The sequence below is a fragment of the Vitis riparia genome, chromosome 15 (genome assembly GCF_004353265.1).
Source record: "Vitis riparia cultivar Riparia Gloire de Montpellier isolate 1030 chromosome 15, EGFV_Vit.rip_1.0, whole genome shotgun sequence".
NCBI lineage: Eukaryota > Viridiplantae > Streptophyta > Magnoliopsida > Vitales > Vitaceae > Vitis > Vitis riparia.
This window is the reverse complement of record NC_048445.1, coordinates 7637676-7656668: the sequence shown is the minus strand read 5'-3', so window position 1 is coordinate 7656668 and position 18993 is coordinate 7637676. Positions and strand designations below refer to the sequence as shown.

Below are 18993 nucleotides of genomic sequence, written 5' to 3'. Positions count from 1 at the left end.
ACAAATCTGATCAAACTTAAGTGATGTTTGTTTTTTTATTTAATTATAAATATAATCTTAATACTTAATAGTGTTAAATATTAGATTATTTGCTTTTTTAGTATTTTATTTTTATTAAGTATTAAAAAAATAAAGAAAAATCAATATGTTATTTTTTTATTTAGAAAAAGCTAAATATTTTGATTTTTTTTTATTTAATAAAAAAATTATAATAAATTTAAAAAAAATAAAAAAACAAACAACCTAAATTCTAAAAACAAATTACTTTCAATAAAAAATCGAAAAAACAAACACCACGTTAATTGCACTATAATCTAATTAGGATCAAAGATGGGGAATTGGAATATAGTTCATATTTCCGTATCTTATTGTAATGTTATATACATGTCCCAAATATTTTATTTTGAATTCTTACTCAACCCTATTTATAAAAAAACGATAGGACAGAATAAAATGAAGCTTACAAAGCTGAAAGAGATGTCAAGTTTACCAAAAGAATCAAGTGTGAACATCATATGGTTAAAGTTCGTTGGAATACAAAATTGTTGTAGTAAAGAGAAAGCCAGGAAAAACTGAAAAAAGAGAAAAGAATAGAAAACGTGGAAGTTTTAGAGAGAGAGAGAGAGAGAGAGAGAGAGAGAGAGAGAGAGAGAGAGGGAGGGAGGGAGAGAGAGGGAGGAAGGAGGGGTTACTCCCACATGTGTGGATGCATTCAATGATGGAGTAATGCAGAAGATCGATAGAGAGAGAATAATTGTTAGAGAAAGTTGAAGCCATGGATCAAAGAGACAAAGCAGAAATGGTCCCCCCTTTCATCTTCTTCTTCCTCCTCCTCTGAGAAGAGAGAAGAAATGGGGAAATGGTCCCCCATGATGAAGGCTACGGAGAAGAAAGGAATTGGTTGGAGGAGGGAGATGGGAGATGGGTTTATTTAATTTTATTTTTGGATAAATTAGAACGGGGAAATGGGGTGTAGATATATCTCTCTCTCTCTCTCTGCTTTTATATGTTTCATTAAAAGGAACAATGTGGTATGTCTCACAGTTGCCCTCAACTCTGCCCCTGGTACGGGATTAGGGCCTTGAATTCCCATCGCCACGTGTCAACTACCCATTTCAGCTAGTACAATCTCCCACTCCCTTCTTCATCTTTCTCCCTGCTTTTTAGGAACTTACTTCTAATCTTTTTTTTATATTTTATTTTTTGGAGTTTGGGGGGTGGAAATGAGATTTTCACTAAATAAAGGTTTCCATACCTGCCATGTCTGTACTAAAGATACCAGCATCAAGGTGGTGGTGAACCTCTGCATTTTTCCTCAAACCCAAAAAAGCAAAAAAAAAAAAAAAAAAAAAAACGAAATTTTAAAATAAAAGGTGGACTATAACGGCCGTACACGTGGATGGACTGCAGTGCCAGACTTTCATTTATTAAAATGGGCTCCACAACTTGGGATACCACCCAATCCCCAACATACAATTTGAATGGAATCTTTTCACACGAACATGCTTCTCATTCTCTTTTTTGTTTTTTTCCCCTTTAATTAAAAATTATTTGTAAATGTACATTTTTTTTTCTAATAAGTGTAAGTGGTTTTGTTTGAAATTACTCGAGCGAAAGCACTTTTGAAAAGATCACCGATTAATGTCTTTTCAAAAAATATTATAAATACTTTTTTGTTTTATAAGGTTATATTTGGTTCCCGAAAAATTTGAGGGAAAATGCGAGGGAAAGAAAATACAAAGGAAAAATAGAAGGAAAGAAAAAGTGAAGGAAAATAAAAAAATAGATTAAAAGTTGATAATTTTTTTTTTTGTTACTTCAAATTCATTTTATTTATTTTAACTCATCAATATAAAGATTAAATAATTTAAAAATACATAAGTTTTTAATTAGTTTTAATTATATTTGATTTTCTTTGATATTTTTCATAGGACAACCAAACATGAGAAAATCATTTTCCTTAGCATTTTTTTTCTTTCCTTTGTACTTTCCGGGAACCAAACATAGCTAAATGATTTTTAAAATTTTTAAAAACATTTTTAAATTTTATTAAACACTTAATTTTTTTTTAAGGGTGTTTGAAAGTAATTTTAAAAATAATTTTAAAATATATTTGATAATGATTTTAAGAAATGTTTCGAATTTTTTTTAATGCTTATAAATTTTTATTTTTTAAATATTAAAAAAATAAAAATTTTAAAAATTAAAAATATTATAAACGTTTTCTAAAATAATTATCGAATACACTTTTAATCTTTTTAGAACTTAAATTCTTTTATTATTTGAGTGCTAGAAATATTATACTTCTAAATATATTATAAACTTATCAAACAAATTTTAAAAAATATTTTTAATACTTAAAAAATTTATATAAAATAAAAATATTTCTTAAAATGTTATCAAAATAGACTCTAAAAGTGTGTTTAATAAATACTATAAAAAACATTTTTAATAACAAGTATAAAAAACACTTTTAGTATTTTTTAATATTTAAATATATCCTTTTAAGTGTTAAAAACTTAGTAAATTTACTATAAAACAGATTTTACTCATTAGTAATGATTTGAGGGATTTGAGGGGATGTTTGTAATTTTTTTTACATTTACAAATATTTATTATTTAATTATTAAAAGTATTTTTAAATAAAATAAGAATTTTACTTTCATTTATTTTTTATTATAGAAAAAATGACCATAATGTCCCTAATATTGACAAGTGCCCATCAATGTCAGGGCAGCTAAGAAGTGCTTTTCTAACATACTGCAAAGAAGACTGCCAAAAGTCCTTATCTTCCATTTGTGGAATAAATACTCCCTAATCCCTCCCACACATCTACCGCGTGACCGTCACGACAAAATGGGCCTGCCCCATGCGTCCTGGCACTCCCCCTCATGGCGCGTGGTGGGGTGGGGTTCACGGCCTTTTATTCCATTATTTTTTTTACCATTTTACCGCAGGCAAAAGGGGTGCAAGTGAAGGTGGCCATTATTGGAGTGGGAAACGGGGTTGGAGTTGGGATGAAATTACAAAAACACCATTCGTAATGGGTGCAGGCACTATAGTAATAATAACGGGTGGGGAGTGGAATTATAAAAAATATTTTACAGGGCATTCAAAAAGAATACCGAGGAGTGGTCACGATCACGCCAATCTGGTCAATCTTTGCTGTATTGGGGAGATCTTTAAGATGGGACCCATTTGTGACACGTGTATGGCCGTCCCCTTTTCTGGACTGAGTGAACAAAGCTTTACAGTCTGTGTTGCATTAAATGAAGGGTGGAATTATTTTCCAAACCACCCCCTACTTTTTTTTTTTTTTTTTTCTTCTACTTTTTAAATAATATGAGATATTCATAGGAAATTATTGCAAAAATTTTAATATTACTGGGAGTTGAAGTGAAGGAAAAAAAAAAAGAAAAAAGAAAAAAGAAAAAAAAGGGAAATGCAAAAGGTTATTTGAAAGTGAAGGAAGCATGCATGCATGGAGAAAGAGGTTCCTCCTCCTCTACCCTGGTTTCTCGCTAAGCTGGCTCTACGTCTGAGGAGTAATAAGTGGATATTTTGAATTTTTGAACGAGCAGGTGTGAGCTGGTGAGGATATTCCAAAAATCTGAGGAATATTGCACTCACGCTCCGGTGGGAGCGTGTGGGGGCAACGCCGGCTACATGGGTTCCAAGTGGATAAAACTGAGGGGGTGTGGGAGACGGAGGAGGAGGCGCGTGTGGGGAAAGAATGAGAAACGATATGCTTCCCTAAATGGGCATTTTCTCACTCATCCTATTCCCCTCTCCAGTCTTATCAGCAAGAGGGAAGGGGAGGGCTGATTGTTTCTTTCTCTCTCTATCTATCTAACTTTATTGCAACCTCTCAAATAACGCAGGGCTGACTCTTCTCAGCAAATGAAGGGAGACCACGTGGCAGGCCCCACCATCGCTCCTCACACGTGTGCTTCCACACATACTATTCGTCTTCTCTCTCTCACGTGTCACCACCCACATCTTTTTTCTCTCTCTCTCTCTCTGGCAGCACTGCAGCTTTATCTCTTGAGCACTTAACCCCATTGGTAGAGAACACAGAAGCAGGGGAGACCCTTCACTGCAATCTGACTCTCTTGCTCTCTTTCTCTCTCTAAATCTTTTCTTCTTTTATAGAAGACAACACCCAAATCTCTTCACTGTTATGCAATATTTGCAGACCCCATTATCATACACAACCCCCTATCACCCTACTATTCTTATCATCATCCTCATCATCACCACCACACTCCTACGCTAACAAAGGTAAGGGAGTTATGGAAAATGGCGGGAACTCGTTTAACGGTAACAGAGGGCAGAATGGTAATAGTGGCAGCCACCTTGCATGGGATGTTCGAGACCTTGGGGCCTCCAGGTTTGACTGGAACTGCACCGGCAATTCTTTCAACGACGACGCCGCCACCGCCACTGCCACCGACGCTCCTACCCAGCCGGAGGCCGGCGTGGGTCACGCCCTGATGTTCCCTCACCAGGCCACTGCTGATGTGCACCACAACCAGTACTATCACCAACACAACCACCACCAGCAGTCGCTCTATGGCGGCGATGGGTCTCATCTCCACCCAGACCCACACTTGATGTGCTTGAAGCTCGGGAAGAGGCACTATTTCGAGGACTCCACGCCTGGGATCTCCACAGACAAGAGGGGTCGACCCTATTATGGTGGAGGATCGTCGCAGTCGTCGGCGACGGCTGTTTCGGTGGTGGGATCCCCGGCGACGGTGCCGAGATGCCAGGTGGAGGGTTGCCACGTGGCGCTGGTCAATGCCAAGGACTACCACCGGAGGCATAAGGTGTGTGAGATGCATTCAAAGGCACCTAAAGTGGTAGTTCTTGGTTTAGAGCAGCGGTTTTGTCAACAGTGTAGTAGGTAATATTCTCTCAATCCCCCTCAACAACTCCCCATTTTTGGCTTAGTAGGAATATAGCCTAAGTACGACGGAAATGGAGGATTCATAAGCCTACCGTTCCGGGGCTTTCTTATTTCTTTTACCCTAGCTCCATTTTTTTTTTCCTTGAAAAGAGAATTTTCTTTTCCACTCTTCTTTTCTGGTATTTTCTCAGCAAACAAGCTAATAATAAATCACCATCAAATCAAGTTAATTTTTATATTTCTTTTCATTGGCATGACAACTGAAGATTTATACTTTTTAAAATTTTTTTGTTCCTGATGATCGATTGAAAATATATGAATTTTTAATATTTATAGGTTGTTGGGTGGGTGATTGTAGGTTTCATGCAGTGTCAGAGTTCGACGACTCAAAGAGGAGCTGCAGGAGGAGATTAGCAGGGCACAATGAGCGAAGAAGAAAGAGCTCTCATGATTCTGTTGCCAGGAACCCTTCTCAAGGTATGGCACCGGTTTCATTAACAAGTGTTTTGCCTAGAAATTATCTCATCACCTTCATCATTATATATATATATATATATTTGTTCTGAGGCATAGCGCTTGCTTTTAAGCTATGATTCCAAACATGGGATTCCTCGAGAAATTTGAACTAGTCTCCTATTATTGATTTCTGCCCTAAAATAGAGTAAGCTGGAACATAGATAATAACATATGGTACCCACCCATCCAATTTTGGTGGGTTCAACTCCTTCTTCTCCAAAATTAAAATAGATTAAGGTGTTCATATTTTGGTAGGGATTCTGATCTTTTAATGAGAATAGGCCGTCTTTTATTTTCTGTAGGTGACTTTTGAGTTTGCTACTTTGATTTAGAGAGATTATTGATAATATATTGGTTGTAGAAGGGTTCAGCTGATGAGTTTTTCGGAATGCAGTTTCTTCGGTGTGGGTTATCTTAAAGGAAGGCCCAAAAATGAATATAGTTGGTGAATAAGAGGAGCTTGGGAAGACGCAATGACCTATGATTGGTCCAATAATGTAGCCCTAGATTGAGCAGAATGGCTAAATGGAATCTGTCATAGCTTCATAAGGCTTCTTCGGTGGGGTTGGATATATATTAACTTTGTCATTAGTATTCAATTGAGTCGAGGCTGCAGTTATAGTACTTGTTTCACCTAATACCTAGCTATGTCATATTCCTCTATTTATGGTTGGCTCTCTGTTGATTCGGTATTTTCTTTTTCCTTGAACTTTCTTCTTGTAGTGTAAAACTTGAACACGGTCTTAGCAGTTTTGTCATGAATGCATTTCATCCATCTGAGCATCCTGATGAAATCATGTTAACATGGATAAAAAGAAATGAGATCAAGAAATCATTCAAAGCTTCCGAGTTCCATTTTAGGTTTATAACTTTTAATTATTATCTACAGATTCACAATCTATGCTAGCTTTTTCTCTGGAATGTATTTGAAATCAAGACATAAATGCTGGAGAACTAACTTTACAAAATAGGAAAGAAAGGTTGAGAGTGCAATAACTGGACTCACGAGAAGAGTTGAAATGTTTTACTCTTCATAAAGGCTGGAACTGTATTACTGCATTTGATCATAATCTTTGCATTATGTATCAATAATGAACAATTGGGTTTGGACTAAGTTGATGAATTCCCCACTTCTTTGTATTTTTTTTTTTTGGTATTTGAGTTGGTAAAATTTCAGCTTATGTAGGCTAAGGATAGTAATACTAAAAAGCATGAATATCAGAACTTACTGAAAAACCCCCTTTATTGCTTTCTCATATTATCTTTTATTCAAAGCTTTAGTATTCATTTTCATGTGCACTGTTTGCATATTTACTAGTCAGCTTGGGGTTTCTTAGTCATCTGTGAGTTCAAAACCCTTGGACAAAAGCAAAGCCTGTTAAGTTCCATCACTTTTTCCATGCCTCATCCTGTTTTTTAGTTTTGCATCCAATAAGTTTACGAAAAACCCACCTCTCATTAAAGGAGTTGCCTTGAAATTTTTGGATTCTGTTCTCAAATCAGTTTCACCCGAGAATCATGTTTGTTCTTAGCAGGCAACTGATCCAGATTTATGGCCTGGCATGCCAACTGAAGTTGATTCCTGTATCAACTGAGGTTGATTCCTGTATCAAATCAAGTTTTGGTGACTACAATAGTAATATGACAGTGCAACCCTGACCTCTTAAGCTACCAAACTTCTTTCTTAGCATGAGCCTCTGTCAGTTTGTATTACACTCGCTGAATTTAGATGGTCAGAGAGTTTTGTAGTATGATTGTTTGCTGGTTCTTAAATGGTAATGATCACAATAGCAAAACAGTGAATTTTCATCTCACTTGCAATTGTGCACTACATTTGTGTTCATGGTAAGATGTTTCTTAAATACATTTCAGGAGGGCTTCTATTTTTTGTTTCGTTTTCAATTGTAAATTCTCTCTGGTGATCTTTAGATTTCAGTTTATGTATCTTTTGGTGCAGAAATATCTAGCTTATGTTTTGCTTGTTTAAATGATGTATAGCATGTATTTTGTTTGAGATTGTATAATTCATCTTAGAAACCGTTTTAGTTGATCAACACCGGGAAGCCCAGATTTTAAAGAATGAGTAAAATACAATGCAGAACAAGAAAATGTAGGCCAAAGATGGATGTGCATATGGAACAATTTCTTTCAGCAACGCCCATATTCAACATGCTCCAAGCATGGTTTATCCTCGTGTTTACTGGTAATACTAGAGGAAACTTAAAGAAGAACTATAATTACTCAAAGTTTATCATATATTTTCATGTGAAGGGATCATGCAGCCCCAATTTCTAAGTTGCTCATCTATTTACTATGATTTGGTTCAAATTTGTTCAATCTTTAGCATGCTGATAGAATGAACATTCATGGTTTCCTTCTCAGCAGCTAATAAATTGATGACTGGGAGATTCGCGTACTTATCATCGCCGACAGGACGTGCTCTCTCTCTTCTGTCATCGAAGTCGGATTCTTGGGTTTCCTCAGCAGAACTCTCCTTAAGATCCAGTGCAGCACTCCGTGAGCTGATCGCCGAAAATCGTGCAGCCATCCTAGCTAGACAGCTTATCCTAGACCGGGACTGGCATTGGCATCACCATGGGATGGAGGATTCAGGTGGGGAGCAACCAGGATCCGATTCCCTCATGCCCCACCAGCACCAAATGTTCCCTGGGTCACGCAGCTGGGAGCGGTTCCATGAAGCCAATGGACACGTAACACTCGACCTCATGCAGGCTCCTAGCTCAGCATTTGGGTTATTGTCTGTGAGGGAGAAGTCCAAGGAAGAAGAAGAAGAATGTTCAGAGTTGTGGAACTCCCTGGAAGGAACTCATGTTGTTTGATTGTATCATTGTAGGAATTGATTTAGTGTTGGCACTGTATAATTAATTTTGTTCACCAACAGATCTTTGATGACTCCCTCTTCCCCACTAGGTCTAGTCCATCTTCGGCACCATAAAATATTGCCTACTTTCTCATTCCATCATTTCAAGATGGTGTACTAATGAATAATTTGAGCTACCAAATACATTCATATGATGATCATATCACCATTCCATACCTTCTCTATAAACAATATATGCTTCAATGAATAATGCAGTCCCATGATTCCATCCTCAAATCCACCTCTTCATGATATTACTTTGTTGAGCTGCTATCTTTTACCCGGTTTAAGGCATGTGTTTGGAACCCATGGAAAATTTATTTCATTTTTTATTGATTTAAAGCATTTCGGATTATTTATTGCAGACGAGAACATGGAGAAAAGCAAGACTTCTGTCAGAAATTCGATCCCCATCTCTTTCAGAAGTGCGATTCTCCTTCATCTCATGCTTGAATTTGCAGCGGCTTTTTCTGCTTCTTTCTTTAATTCTGAGGCTGTCAAAAGCCTGGCCGAGTTGCAGTAAGGTCGCCTTGCATGCAAAGGAAGGTACGGTATGATGCACCACCATCAGGTGAAAAACGAATGAAAACCTGAATAATTGTTCATATTGGTATGTTTATGTATTTTCCGTTCTCATATACATGGGAGACGTGGCAACAGTAATAATACTTTGTTTTCTACTGTTTGCTTTTAATATTTTCTGATTAGCTTTGTCGAACTAGGGTTTCTTTGACCAAGTCTTGGAACAAAAATTTGGAATGCTTATTTTCTATATTTTCAAAAATTATTTTTATATGTATTATTTTATTTTTTGTCTTCCCTCATATTTATATAATTAATTTTTAAAAACGTACTATCAAAAAAATATCTTATTTCGAAAACAATTATCAAAAACTTATTTTGAAACAATGTGTTTTCATGTTTTTGTGTTCTCGAACTCATGCTTTAGTGTGGCGATTAATTTGCTAATAATCATTTGGCATGATTGTTAAATCAAATTCTAATTTTGAGATACTCAAGTAGATGAATTAAGTTGTTAAAAAAATCATAAGAAACTTAAGCTAGTTTGTTGTAATCAATAGAAGTTAAAAGGAGAAACTAGTGATGATTGCCATAAAAATGTTGTCCTTAGGACTTGTACAAGAAGGTTTTTGTCGATTCCTATCAACATGGTGCACTTCTCAGTAAAGGGGTATGAAAACGTTGTGAAGACTTTGATCGGAGATCAATTGATGGACATTTTGATTGCGGAAAAGAATCCATGATAAGGCATGCAATTGGTTCAATTTGTCTTTTATCTTCGCCTACATAAAAAATGTTGTTATGCTTTGACACTTTTTCTAAAATTATGACTTAAACTTTAATTTTATTTTTTAGCCTAAAATAAAAAGACTATCTCACAATGAGATTTTATTACAATTTAAAGCAATAAAAAATAGATAAATATTCCTAAAATAAAAGGCTTGGGTGTTTTGAAAAGGCTTTTCTCCCCCAACAATGATACACTCATTGTTAAGGTATCCTTCCAATTACTATATATATAATAATTAACGTTTAAGGGTAGGGCAGGGAGTCCCACCAAAGGGCACCACCTCATAAATGTAGCCCTCTTGGATCCAACTGCAGTGGAGGGAGGGGCATAAGGTCCCCAACTCCCACAAAGGCCACCAAGGACACTTTCAACTTTGCATGGGGTCACGTGGACATCACATGTAGGAATGAGTTAGAGGGTTTAGAGACCCAAAACAGATTAAAAAAACCTCCCACGTGGAGGGCTTTGAAATTGTCCTATGATGATGATGATGATGAGTAAGTTAGTAGTTTGCAATAGAGAGAGAAGGGTCCACCTTTCTTTAATCAAAGAGGTAGGATCGGGAAAAATGTTTCATTTCTTCAAACACCCCTTTTATTTATTGTTCCTCCTCGTCATACTCCCTTTCTCTTAATACTTTCCCCAAAATCAAATATAATAGTATATATATATATATATAATCTTCCAAAAAAATAAGATATCGAGTCGACCTCTAATGTACTTCAAATTTAGATAGTTGAAGAATAATATAAAAGAATTGGATCATAATACAAATAAATGAGATAAAGATATAAAATAATGCATCATCATATATGATACAAATGAATGACACATCGATATAAAGTTTACAGGTGGTGGTGGTACTAGTTTATTGATATTGTTTTTTCAATATCTTTATTTACTCGTGTCTTTCCTTTAATACTTTGCCCAAAATCAAATATGATATTTATATATATATATATATATATATATATATATATATATATATATATATATAAATCTTTTTAAAGAAAGATATCAAGTAATGTACTTTAAATTTAGACAATTGAAGAACGATACAAAACAATCATATCATAATACAAATAAATGAAATAAAGATGTAAAATAATGCAATGTCATAAATGGTACAAATGAATGACACTTCAGTAGTAAATTATGAGACCTAAGTATATAGGTGGTATTAGTACTAGTTTATTGATGGTGCTTTTTCAATACCAATGTAAAAAGTAGCCTTATTTACTCATACTTTATTATATCTACATGTGATGTAAAAGAATTTTTGCTATATATTTATTAAAAAACTCTAAATTTTGAAAAATCTAATCATTAAATTATCTAGACTTTGTATTTCAAATTTAGACAGTTGAAAAACGATACAAAAGAATCAGGTCATAATACAAATAAATGAGATGAAGATATAAAATAATGCAATGTCATATATGGTACAAATGAATGACATGTCAATATAAATTTTATAGGTGGTAGTGGTACTAGTTTATTGATAGTGTTTTTTCAATATGTTTATTTACTCATGTCTTTCCTTGAATATTTTGCCCAAAATCAAATATAAAATTGTATATATATATATATATATATATATATATATAATCTTTGAAAAAAGAAATAAGATATCAAGTAATGTACTTCAAATTAGATCATTGAAGAACGATACAAAAGAATCATGTCATAATACAAATAAATGAAATAAATATGTAAAATAATGCAATGTCATAAATGGTACAAATGAATGACACCTGGATAATAAATTATGAGACTTGAGTTATATAGGTGGTATTGGTACTGGTTTATTGATGATGTTTTTTCAATACCAATGTAAAAAGTTGTCTTATTTACTCGTACTTTATTATATCTACACCTTATGCAAAAGAATTTTTGTTATATATTTATTTAAAAAACTCAAAATTTTAAAAAATCTAATCATTAAATTATCTAGACTTTGTACTTCAAATTTAGACCGTTGAAAAACAATACAAAAGAATCAAGTCATAATACAAATAAACGAAATGAAAATATAAAATAATGCAATATCATATAAGGTATAAATGAATGACACATCAATATAAATTTTATAGGTGGTAGTGGTACTAGTTTATTGATAGTGTTTTTTCAATATGTTTATTTACTCATGTCTTTCCTTTAATACTTTGCCCAAAATCAAATATAAAATTATATATATAATCTTTGAAAAAAAAAAAAAGATATCAAGTAATGTACTTCAAATTTAGACAATTGAAGAACTATACAAAAAAAATCAAATCATAATACAAATAAATGAAATAAAGATGTAAAATAATGCAATCTTATAAATGGTACAAATGAATGACACTTCAATATTAAATTATGAGACTTGAGTTATATAGGTGGTACAGGTACTAGTTTATTGATGTTGCTTTTTCAATACCAATGTAAAAAAGTATCCTTATTTACTCCGACTTTATTATATCTACACGTGATTTAAAAGATTTTTCTTTATTTATTAAAAAAAACTCAAATTTTTGAAAAATCTAATCATTAAATTATCTAGACTTTGCACTCTTTAAGTTTATAGTAGAATTTTGGTGGATTCTCCATTTTATTATATTTTAATAAATGAAAAATAAAATAATAATTTTTTTTATAAAAAAAAACAAGAATAAGAAAAGGGGAACAAGTAAGCTTCCCTTGAGCTTCCTCCAACAAAGGGATAAAGATAAAAAAGCACAAATATTGAGGTGAAATAGACTTTTCTCTAAAGTCCAAACATTTTGTGATGATTGGGGAGACGTGATCCTTCCTAGCTAATATCATGTTCCAAACTCACTTTTACATTTTTTTTTAATTCTTTTTTTTTTTCCATTTAACCCACAAAAAGTATTGAAAAAAAAATTAAATTAAAGTTAAATTTTTATTTTTATTTTCTTCTTGTACTTTTGTTTAAATTTTCAAAATCAAAACGGACAAATAACGGACAAATTCTAACCTAGGGTTGCAGTCCATTTCTTTTGCTAGTACAAATTATTAAATATGAATACGAAGATGGCCATTAATGTGAGAAAAATACAAAAAAACATGGCCATTAATGAATTCAGAAAATTATTGTACTCATGTTCCAAAGCTAAAGTGCAAAACAACAGTAGTATAGATACCATGTACATCTTCAAATTCATGGTAATGGTAATGCTTATTTATTTATAAATTAATTTAAATCCAATAAAATGCACAATGGGAAGGTAATCACTAATTAATTATAAAAAATTTAATTTGGTAATTATATATTAATAATGGTTCAAATTAATTAAGATCCGTTTGGTAACAATTTTTAAAAATCGTTCTAAAAAACAGTTTAAAAATTGTTTTATGATATTTTATATAATAAAAGTTTGTTTAAAAACTTAAATTTATATAATCATTTTTTAAAACAATCATTGAAAAACAAGTTAATATAACATAAAACAACCCAAAAATGTTATTTGAAAACATTCTATTTTCTATTCTTAAGAACAAAAAATAAGAAATAATTTTTTGTTATTAAACATGTTTTCGTGTTTTTTTTTTTAAATAAAAACTATTTTAAAAAACAGTTATCAAACAAATCTTTAATAACTTCCTTCATATTCATAATTTAATTTAAATTTATATATAATTTTAATCTTGGTTGTTCCGAGCATTAGTCCAAAAATACTTTGTACCATCTTGGGTGAAAAGATTGATTTGTTGGGGAAATGGTCCCAATTACAAAGACGAGAAAAAAACAGTGGGAGTGAACAAGGGAAGTCATGAGTCATGAGATATGTTTGTTTTTCCTCCCATTTTTCTGAGAAACCAAACAAAGTTTCTTGACATTCCGAAAGGAAAAGGAAAAAGAAAATGGAAGAAAAAGGGGAGGTGGGGGGAAGGGACCACCACTGAATTTTCCAGGAAGGTGCAAGGAGGCTCCCAAAATGATTAAAAGGGAAGCTTCTTCATGAAAGACAACAATCAACAATATAGTAGCGATCGAAAACAAACATTAGCTTTCAACATCACCTTTATAATCATTAATATTCATATCATCCATACTCAAAAAGTACCCTAAGATCCCCCATCCCCATTCCAAAATAGAAAATTTAAATAAATAAATAAAATATATATTATATAAAAAAATAATTTTTGGTATGAATGAATATTGTTGGGCACAACATAAACTAATGAGGCTAATGTATTCATTTTGCATGCATGTGTTACATTTATTCTATATAGAATTGCATGGCTTCTTGGCCCTTCTACAATTTTTTATTATTATTATATTTATATATATTTCAATAACTAAAATATTTAAATTCTATTAGTTAATATTATATTATATATAGAGAGAGGGAGGAAAAGGGATATATAATATAATATAAGAAAATTTTGAAAAAAAAAATGGAAGATTCATTCATTGTATCATTAAATGTGCTTTATAAGGAAGATGAAAAAGACAGAAAATAATAAATCATCGAAACTTGTCACAATGTATATGTATATATATAAGAAAATTCTAAGGTATCAAGTTGATACTTATCGAAAATACAACCAAATTCATTGAAAGTATAAAATGAAATTTAGTAATATAACAAATATATATGAGAGCTATTGTACTAATTGATGGGATCGATTACAACTAAATGGGACCAAGGCATGTATAATACAATCAAATAATCCCATTTCTTGGTATATATATATGATTTGAAAGAAAGATTCATTTGATTAGAAGAATCCTAGGCTATGTTTGAAAACTATTTTCGAAATTTAATTTTGTCTTTAAAAAGATTTTTTTTTATAACTCATTTTCTTCGTATCTAGTTATTTTTTTGTTACATGTTTATATATCACATTTATATAAATGCATATTACTTTCATGAAACATGAATGAAGAAAATTATTTTTGACATTTGAATTTTCAAATAGGATTTTACTTGTGAAAATAATTGAGAGCTTCAAAATTATTTTTGAAAATGTTTTGAAAAAAAAAAACTTTAGGTTCTGTTTAAGAAGTGTTTTAAAAAATAGTTTACAAAATGGTTTTTTAAGAATAACTTTTAAAAAATGTTTTATAATATTTTTTAAAATAAAATGCTATTTGAGAGTCAAAATGTTTTTAATATGTTTTTTATATTTATATAATTGTTTTTGAAAACAATTATTAGCTTTATTTTTGGTAGTAAAACGTGTTTCCCCACCCACCTATGGTAAAATCAACATGAAGATATGTGCAGTGATCCTTGTTATGATGGAAATCTTGGAAAACAGCAACATGAAGAAGTGGAGATGACAAAGAAACCCATTGAAAAAAAAACAGAATCCATACAACTTTGTAGATTTTGATCACTTTCATCATTCATTTTCCCACTTTTGAAGTAGCCCTTTTCCATCATTTTTACTTGGTATCTTTGTCAATATGCATATGGGCTTTTAGGGGGTAGAAGAAGATAGGGGTATATATAGGCATAAAGAAAAATACCATTCATATTGAAAGAATTGCAGACAAGGAAATGGTAGACAAGTGAAGTCCCCACTCCCCAACTCCCAATTGTCAAACCCTCACCACCCATGTGTCCTTGAAATATCATAAACCCCCCCCTCACCCTTCACCCTTCATTGTCTTTATTGCTGCCCCCCTTAGTTTTATCAACACCCACGTTTTCATTTTCATTTTATTTTTATTAAAAAAAGAAAAAAAGAAAAAAGAAAAGAAAACATGGGAAGACAGTTGGATAATGAGAGAAAAAGTGGTGTGAATGGGATCCTAAATCCACCCAAATGATTCAGGGCTCTACCCCACGCCAGGGCCCGTTTGATATATCACCATCACCTTCCCACCACAATAATATGGCCACACACCTTCTGATCAGGCTGGTGCGTCTGATTTACAAAATTGATTGTGGACCGTTTGATTAACTTTTCTACTTCATCAAAACCTGCGGTAGTTGATGTGGGCCCTTGTTTCTAATCAATATTATATTAGCTTCCACGTATGAGACAATTTCCTCTACTTGTTTTTTTACTGCATGCATTTTCCCGGAAAATATCTAACACCGGTCCAAAAGAAAATAATAGACCCCGAGAATGGAAATCTTGCCCTACACCCGACCGATCACAGTGTATGGAGTTGGTTTTCCCGGAATCATATTTCTTGGATTGCTGAGAATTAGAGTTACACATAAATTCCCGGCCGTTCCCTTCTTTTTTTTTTTTTTTTCCCAGGAAAAGAAAAATAAATGTTCCAAACATTAAAATGAAAGAAAATAAAAGAGACTACACGTTAATGTGATGAAAGATACCTCTCCCTTCTTCACCATGTTATTTTACTAGGTCTTCCCTCAATACGGCGTCGTTTATGGATGGAAATTCACCCAGTAACGAAAAAGGTGAGAGCTTTGACGACGCCAACGCGAATGCGACGTCGTTCCGGGACCTGGAAATCACCCACTCGGGAAAAACAGTGAGCTTGACGATGCCGATGACGCCGTCGTTTGGTACGGCCTTTGCCGGAAGCAATCCAACGTCATCCGCGGCGGCGACACCGCCACCGTCACCGACGACGACGAGTGAGCTCCGGAATCTGGCGGCGACCCTACAACCCAGAAAAAAAAATGCAAAGCATTTTTCACGCTTTGTTTTGATTAAAAAAAAAAACACCTGTGAGACACATAGAAAGAGATTCACGGCTACCACGTACTAGTGATGTTGTCGGAAGATGAATTCCGGGCATTTTCGAGGTGGTGCTGGTGCAGCTTGTGGTTATCTTGAATGGGTTGCTGCGACTTTCGGCGGCGGCGGTTGTGATCGGCCAATCTTTTCCGGCAACTGCGCTTTCCGTTGTCGAATTCCGAGAGAAGATGGAATCTGTACGGAGGCGTTGGAAAGGAAAATTAAACCGCTGATTAGGTTGCCATAAGAGGCAAAGCACAAAACCAAAACAAACAGTACGTAAAACCTGAATTATACAAACATTTGGACACAAATGCCCTCGGGATTTCCCCACGTACGGCACTTACCCAATCATTAGCTCCATTCATTTAACTCCCACTCCTTCAAGGACATTTTCGTCATTTCAACATTTGATTTCAGATAAAGTGTTGTTGAAAACAAATTAAAACAATTAAATGTGTTTTTTTCCACTTGCTTTGAATTTTGGTTTGCGTTGATTTTATTTTTTATTAGATTAAATAGCTGGAAGTTTCGTTGTGAATAAGGGTGTTTTGGTAATTTGCGAGAACCTGCTACATTGTTGGCAGAAGCGCTGAGTCAACCCGGCGGCGAAGACTGTAGAGGCTTTGGAGTGGAACTCGCAGACCTTGTGGCGGCGGTGGTAATGCTTGGCGTGGGTGAGATCGGCATTACAGCCCTCGGCTTGACACCTCGGCGAGTTCGTCAAACCGGGTTCCGCCGGTCTCGACCGCCTCTGGTACAGCCGGTTCACGAAGTCGTCCTCGGAGGAGAAATACGTTCTGCCCCCCAAATTCAGCCCAATTCTCGCCGTGAAATCCGCCGCCGGCACCATCTCCTCGCTCTTCGGCACCACCATAAACCCGGTCCCCCCGCCGGCGGACGTCCCGGCCACCGGCTCAAGCGATAGCATCGCCGGCGGGGGGGCCTGGTACGTGTGGTAGGCGCGTGGGTCGTAGAGGGAGTGAATATGAGAGGGCTGAGGCTGGCTCTGGTGGTGGAAGAAGGCGGTCGCCGGAGCGACGAGTCCGTCGGTGAAGGTTTGGTGGTAGTGGTCGAATATCTGGCGGGTCTGGTCCGAATCCTGAGGGGGCTCGTCTCCGGAGAGCATGATCGGAGATGGGTTCCCCCATTCGTATTCCAGCATTTCCCACTGAAGCTCAGGTTTGACGACGCTGTTCCAAAGGCCCTCAACTCGATCTGAAGCACAACCAAGAGAGAGTAGAGAGTAGAGAGCTGAGAGTTGGAGAAAACCTAAGACAATAATGCAAAACGGTTTGGCCTTTATATATATATACATACACACATATATCTCTATCTCGGTGTTAAAAGGCTCTCCTTTTTCCACAGTGACGGAAGAGAAACTCACCTATGGCAGCATGAAACCGAGTGAAAAGACAAAGACGAACGAGGCGTACTTGTTGACTGCCGAGTAATTCAAAAACCTAATCTCCAAAACGCAGCGTTCCACTGTAGCTTCAACTGTGTCTGCAATGGCGTGTACAGTCACCCTGTCTCGCCTCACTTTCAGAGAGAGCGAAGGAGAGAAGGAGGAGTTATGAGGCGGCTAGCTCAGAGGTGATGGGAGGCTTTTACTGTTTTTGTGTAATACCAAATTTACCATTTTATCCCCCTCCCCGTTGTGGAAGTTTGTGAAAACTGAAAAAGTCTCTTTTCCCAGTCCAAGTAATTCGGACTTCCATCTCACGCCCCCCTTGTGTCCCAATTTTTCCATTAATAATAATAATAATAATAATAATAATAATTTTAAAAAATTAAATAAATAAAACAAATGTATAATACCCATCTCAATTCTCAATCTATCCCTAAAGGAATTAGGGAGCAAGGGATATTAATAATTAATATTAATAATAATAATTATTATTATTATTAGAATGAAGTGCTATTCTTAAACTCTAATGGACAAAATTAATTTAGAAAACAATAATTTGGATCTTGAGGGCCCATCCACAACAAACCCCCTCTTTTTGTTCTAATTTACTATTACCAACATTCATAATTAGCTCCTCTCTTTTTTCACAAATAATAATTCAATCATTAATTATTTATTATAATAAATCCTCTCTTAAATTATTAACTTGCGTTGCCACTAATGGAATTTCCCTTTTTGTGGATATGTTTATGAATAACACCGTGATTACATCCAATATTTGACTTTTACCAAAAAATTAAGTGTTGGTTTGAATACACGTGTTGTTTTTTATTTTTAAAATAAACAAATAATAATAACTTTTATATAGATTAAAAAACTTTTAAAATCTTACTTAAAAAAAAAGTAATAGTCATTTATTAGTGTGATTTAAAAATAATTTTTTTATATTATAAAATTTTAATATTGTTTGATCGTTGTTATCTAATAATAAAATAAAATAGAGATCAAATTTTAGAGAATAAATCAAAAGTTATTTTCACTGATTTTTAAAAACAAAATAAAAACATGGACTTGTTTTGTTGTGTTTTTTTAAACTTATTTTTAAAAATTGTTTTTAAGTTAAAAATTAAAATACATATATATATATATATAGTTTTGAAAACAAATTTTAGAAAATATGGTCAAATGAATCTTAATATTTTTAAAATTTATTTAAAATTTTGAGGAATAAAAAAATAATGTGGCAAGGAATTATGATAATTATTAAATAATGTCGAACAAGGTAAAAGTCT

General features: G+C 33.9%; 2 protein-coding genes across 4 annotated transcripts; one reads left to right on the top strand and one right to left on the bottom strand.

The window, feature by feature from the left end:
- Positions 1-4015: 4015 nt before the first annotated feature.
- Positions 4016-8510, top strand: LOC117931562 (squamosa promoter-binding-like protein 7). Of its 2 annotated transcripts, none has more exons than XM_034852539.1 (3): positions 4016-4906; positions 5268-5386; positions 7811-8510. In XM_034852539.1, exons 1-3 carry the CDS (start codon positions 4293-4295, stop codon positions 8263-8265), a joined length of 1188 nt encoding a protein of 395 aa, XP_034708430.1. In that variant the 5' UTR covers positions 4016-4292; the 3' UTR covers positions 8266-8510. The 2 variants fall into 2 exon arrangements, with proteins under 2 accessions (XP_034708430.1, XP_034708428.1); XM_034852537.1 differs by having other exon boundaries at positions 7808-8510.
- Positions 8511-15685: 7175 nt separating this feature from the next.
- Positions 15686-17880, bottom strand: LOC117931574 (squamosa promoter-binding-like protein 8). 2 transcript variants are annotated; one of them, XM_034852554.1, is made up of 4 exons: positions 17678-17880; positions 16860-17562; positions 16319-16485; positions 15686-16213 (listed from the first exon to the last, which is right to left on the bottom strand). In XM_034852554.1, exons 2-4 carry the CDS (start codon positions 17453-17455, stop codon positions 16062-16064), a joined length of 915 nt encoding a protein of 304 aa, XP_034708445.1. In that variant the 5' UTR covers positions 17456-17562; positions 17678-17880; the 3' UTR covers positions 15686-16061. The 2 variants fall into 2 exon arrangements, with proteins under 2 accessions (XP_034708445.1, XP_034708444.1); XM_034852553.1 differs by having other exon boundaries at positions 16860-17508.
- Between the last annotated feature and the right edge of the window lie 1113 nt (positions 17881-18993).

Excerpts from the sequence above, each read along its gene's own strand:
- LOC117931562 (XM_034852537.1), top strand. The coding sequence starts at position 4,293 with ATGGAAAATGGCGGGAACTCGTTTAACGGTAACAGAGGGCAGAATGGT. Across the intron at positions 4,907-5,267 it reads TTTTGTCAACAGTGTAGTAG|GTTTCATGCAGTGTCAGAGT; the intron begins GTAATATTCTCT and ends GGGTGATTGTAG. Across the intron at positions 5,387-7,807 it reads TGCCAGGAACCCTTCTCAAG|CAGCTAATAAATTGATGACT; the intron begins GTATGGCACCGG and ends TTTCCTTCTCAG.
- LOC117931574 (XM_034852554.1), bottom strand. The coding sequence starts at position 17,455 with ATGCTGGAATACGAATGGGGGAACCCATCTCCGATCATGCTCTCCGGA. Across the intron at positions 16,486-16,859 it reads TTCTGCCAACAATGTAGCAG|ATTCCATCTTCTCTCGGAAT; the intron begins GTTCTCGCAAAT and ends GCCTCCGTACAG. Across the intron at positions 16,214-16,318 it reads ATCTTCCGACAACATCACTA|GGTCGCCGCCAGATTCCGGA; the intron begins GTACGTGGTAGC and ends TCTGGGTTGTAG.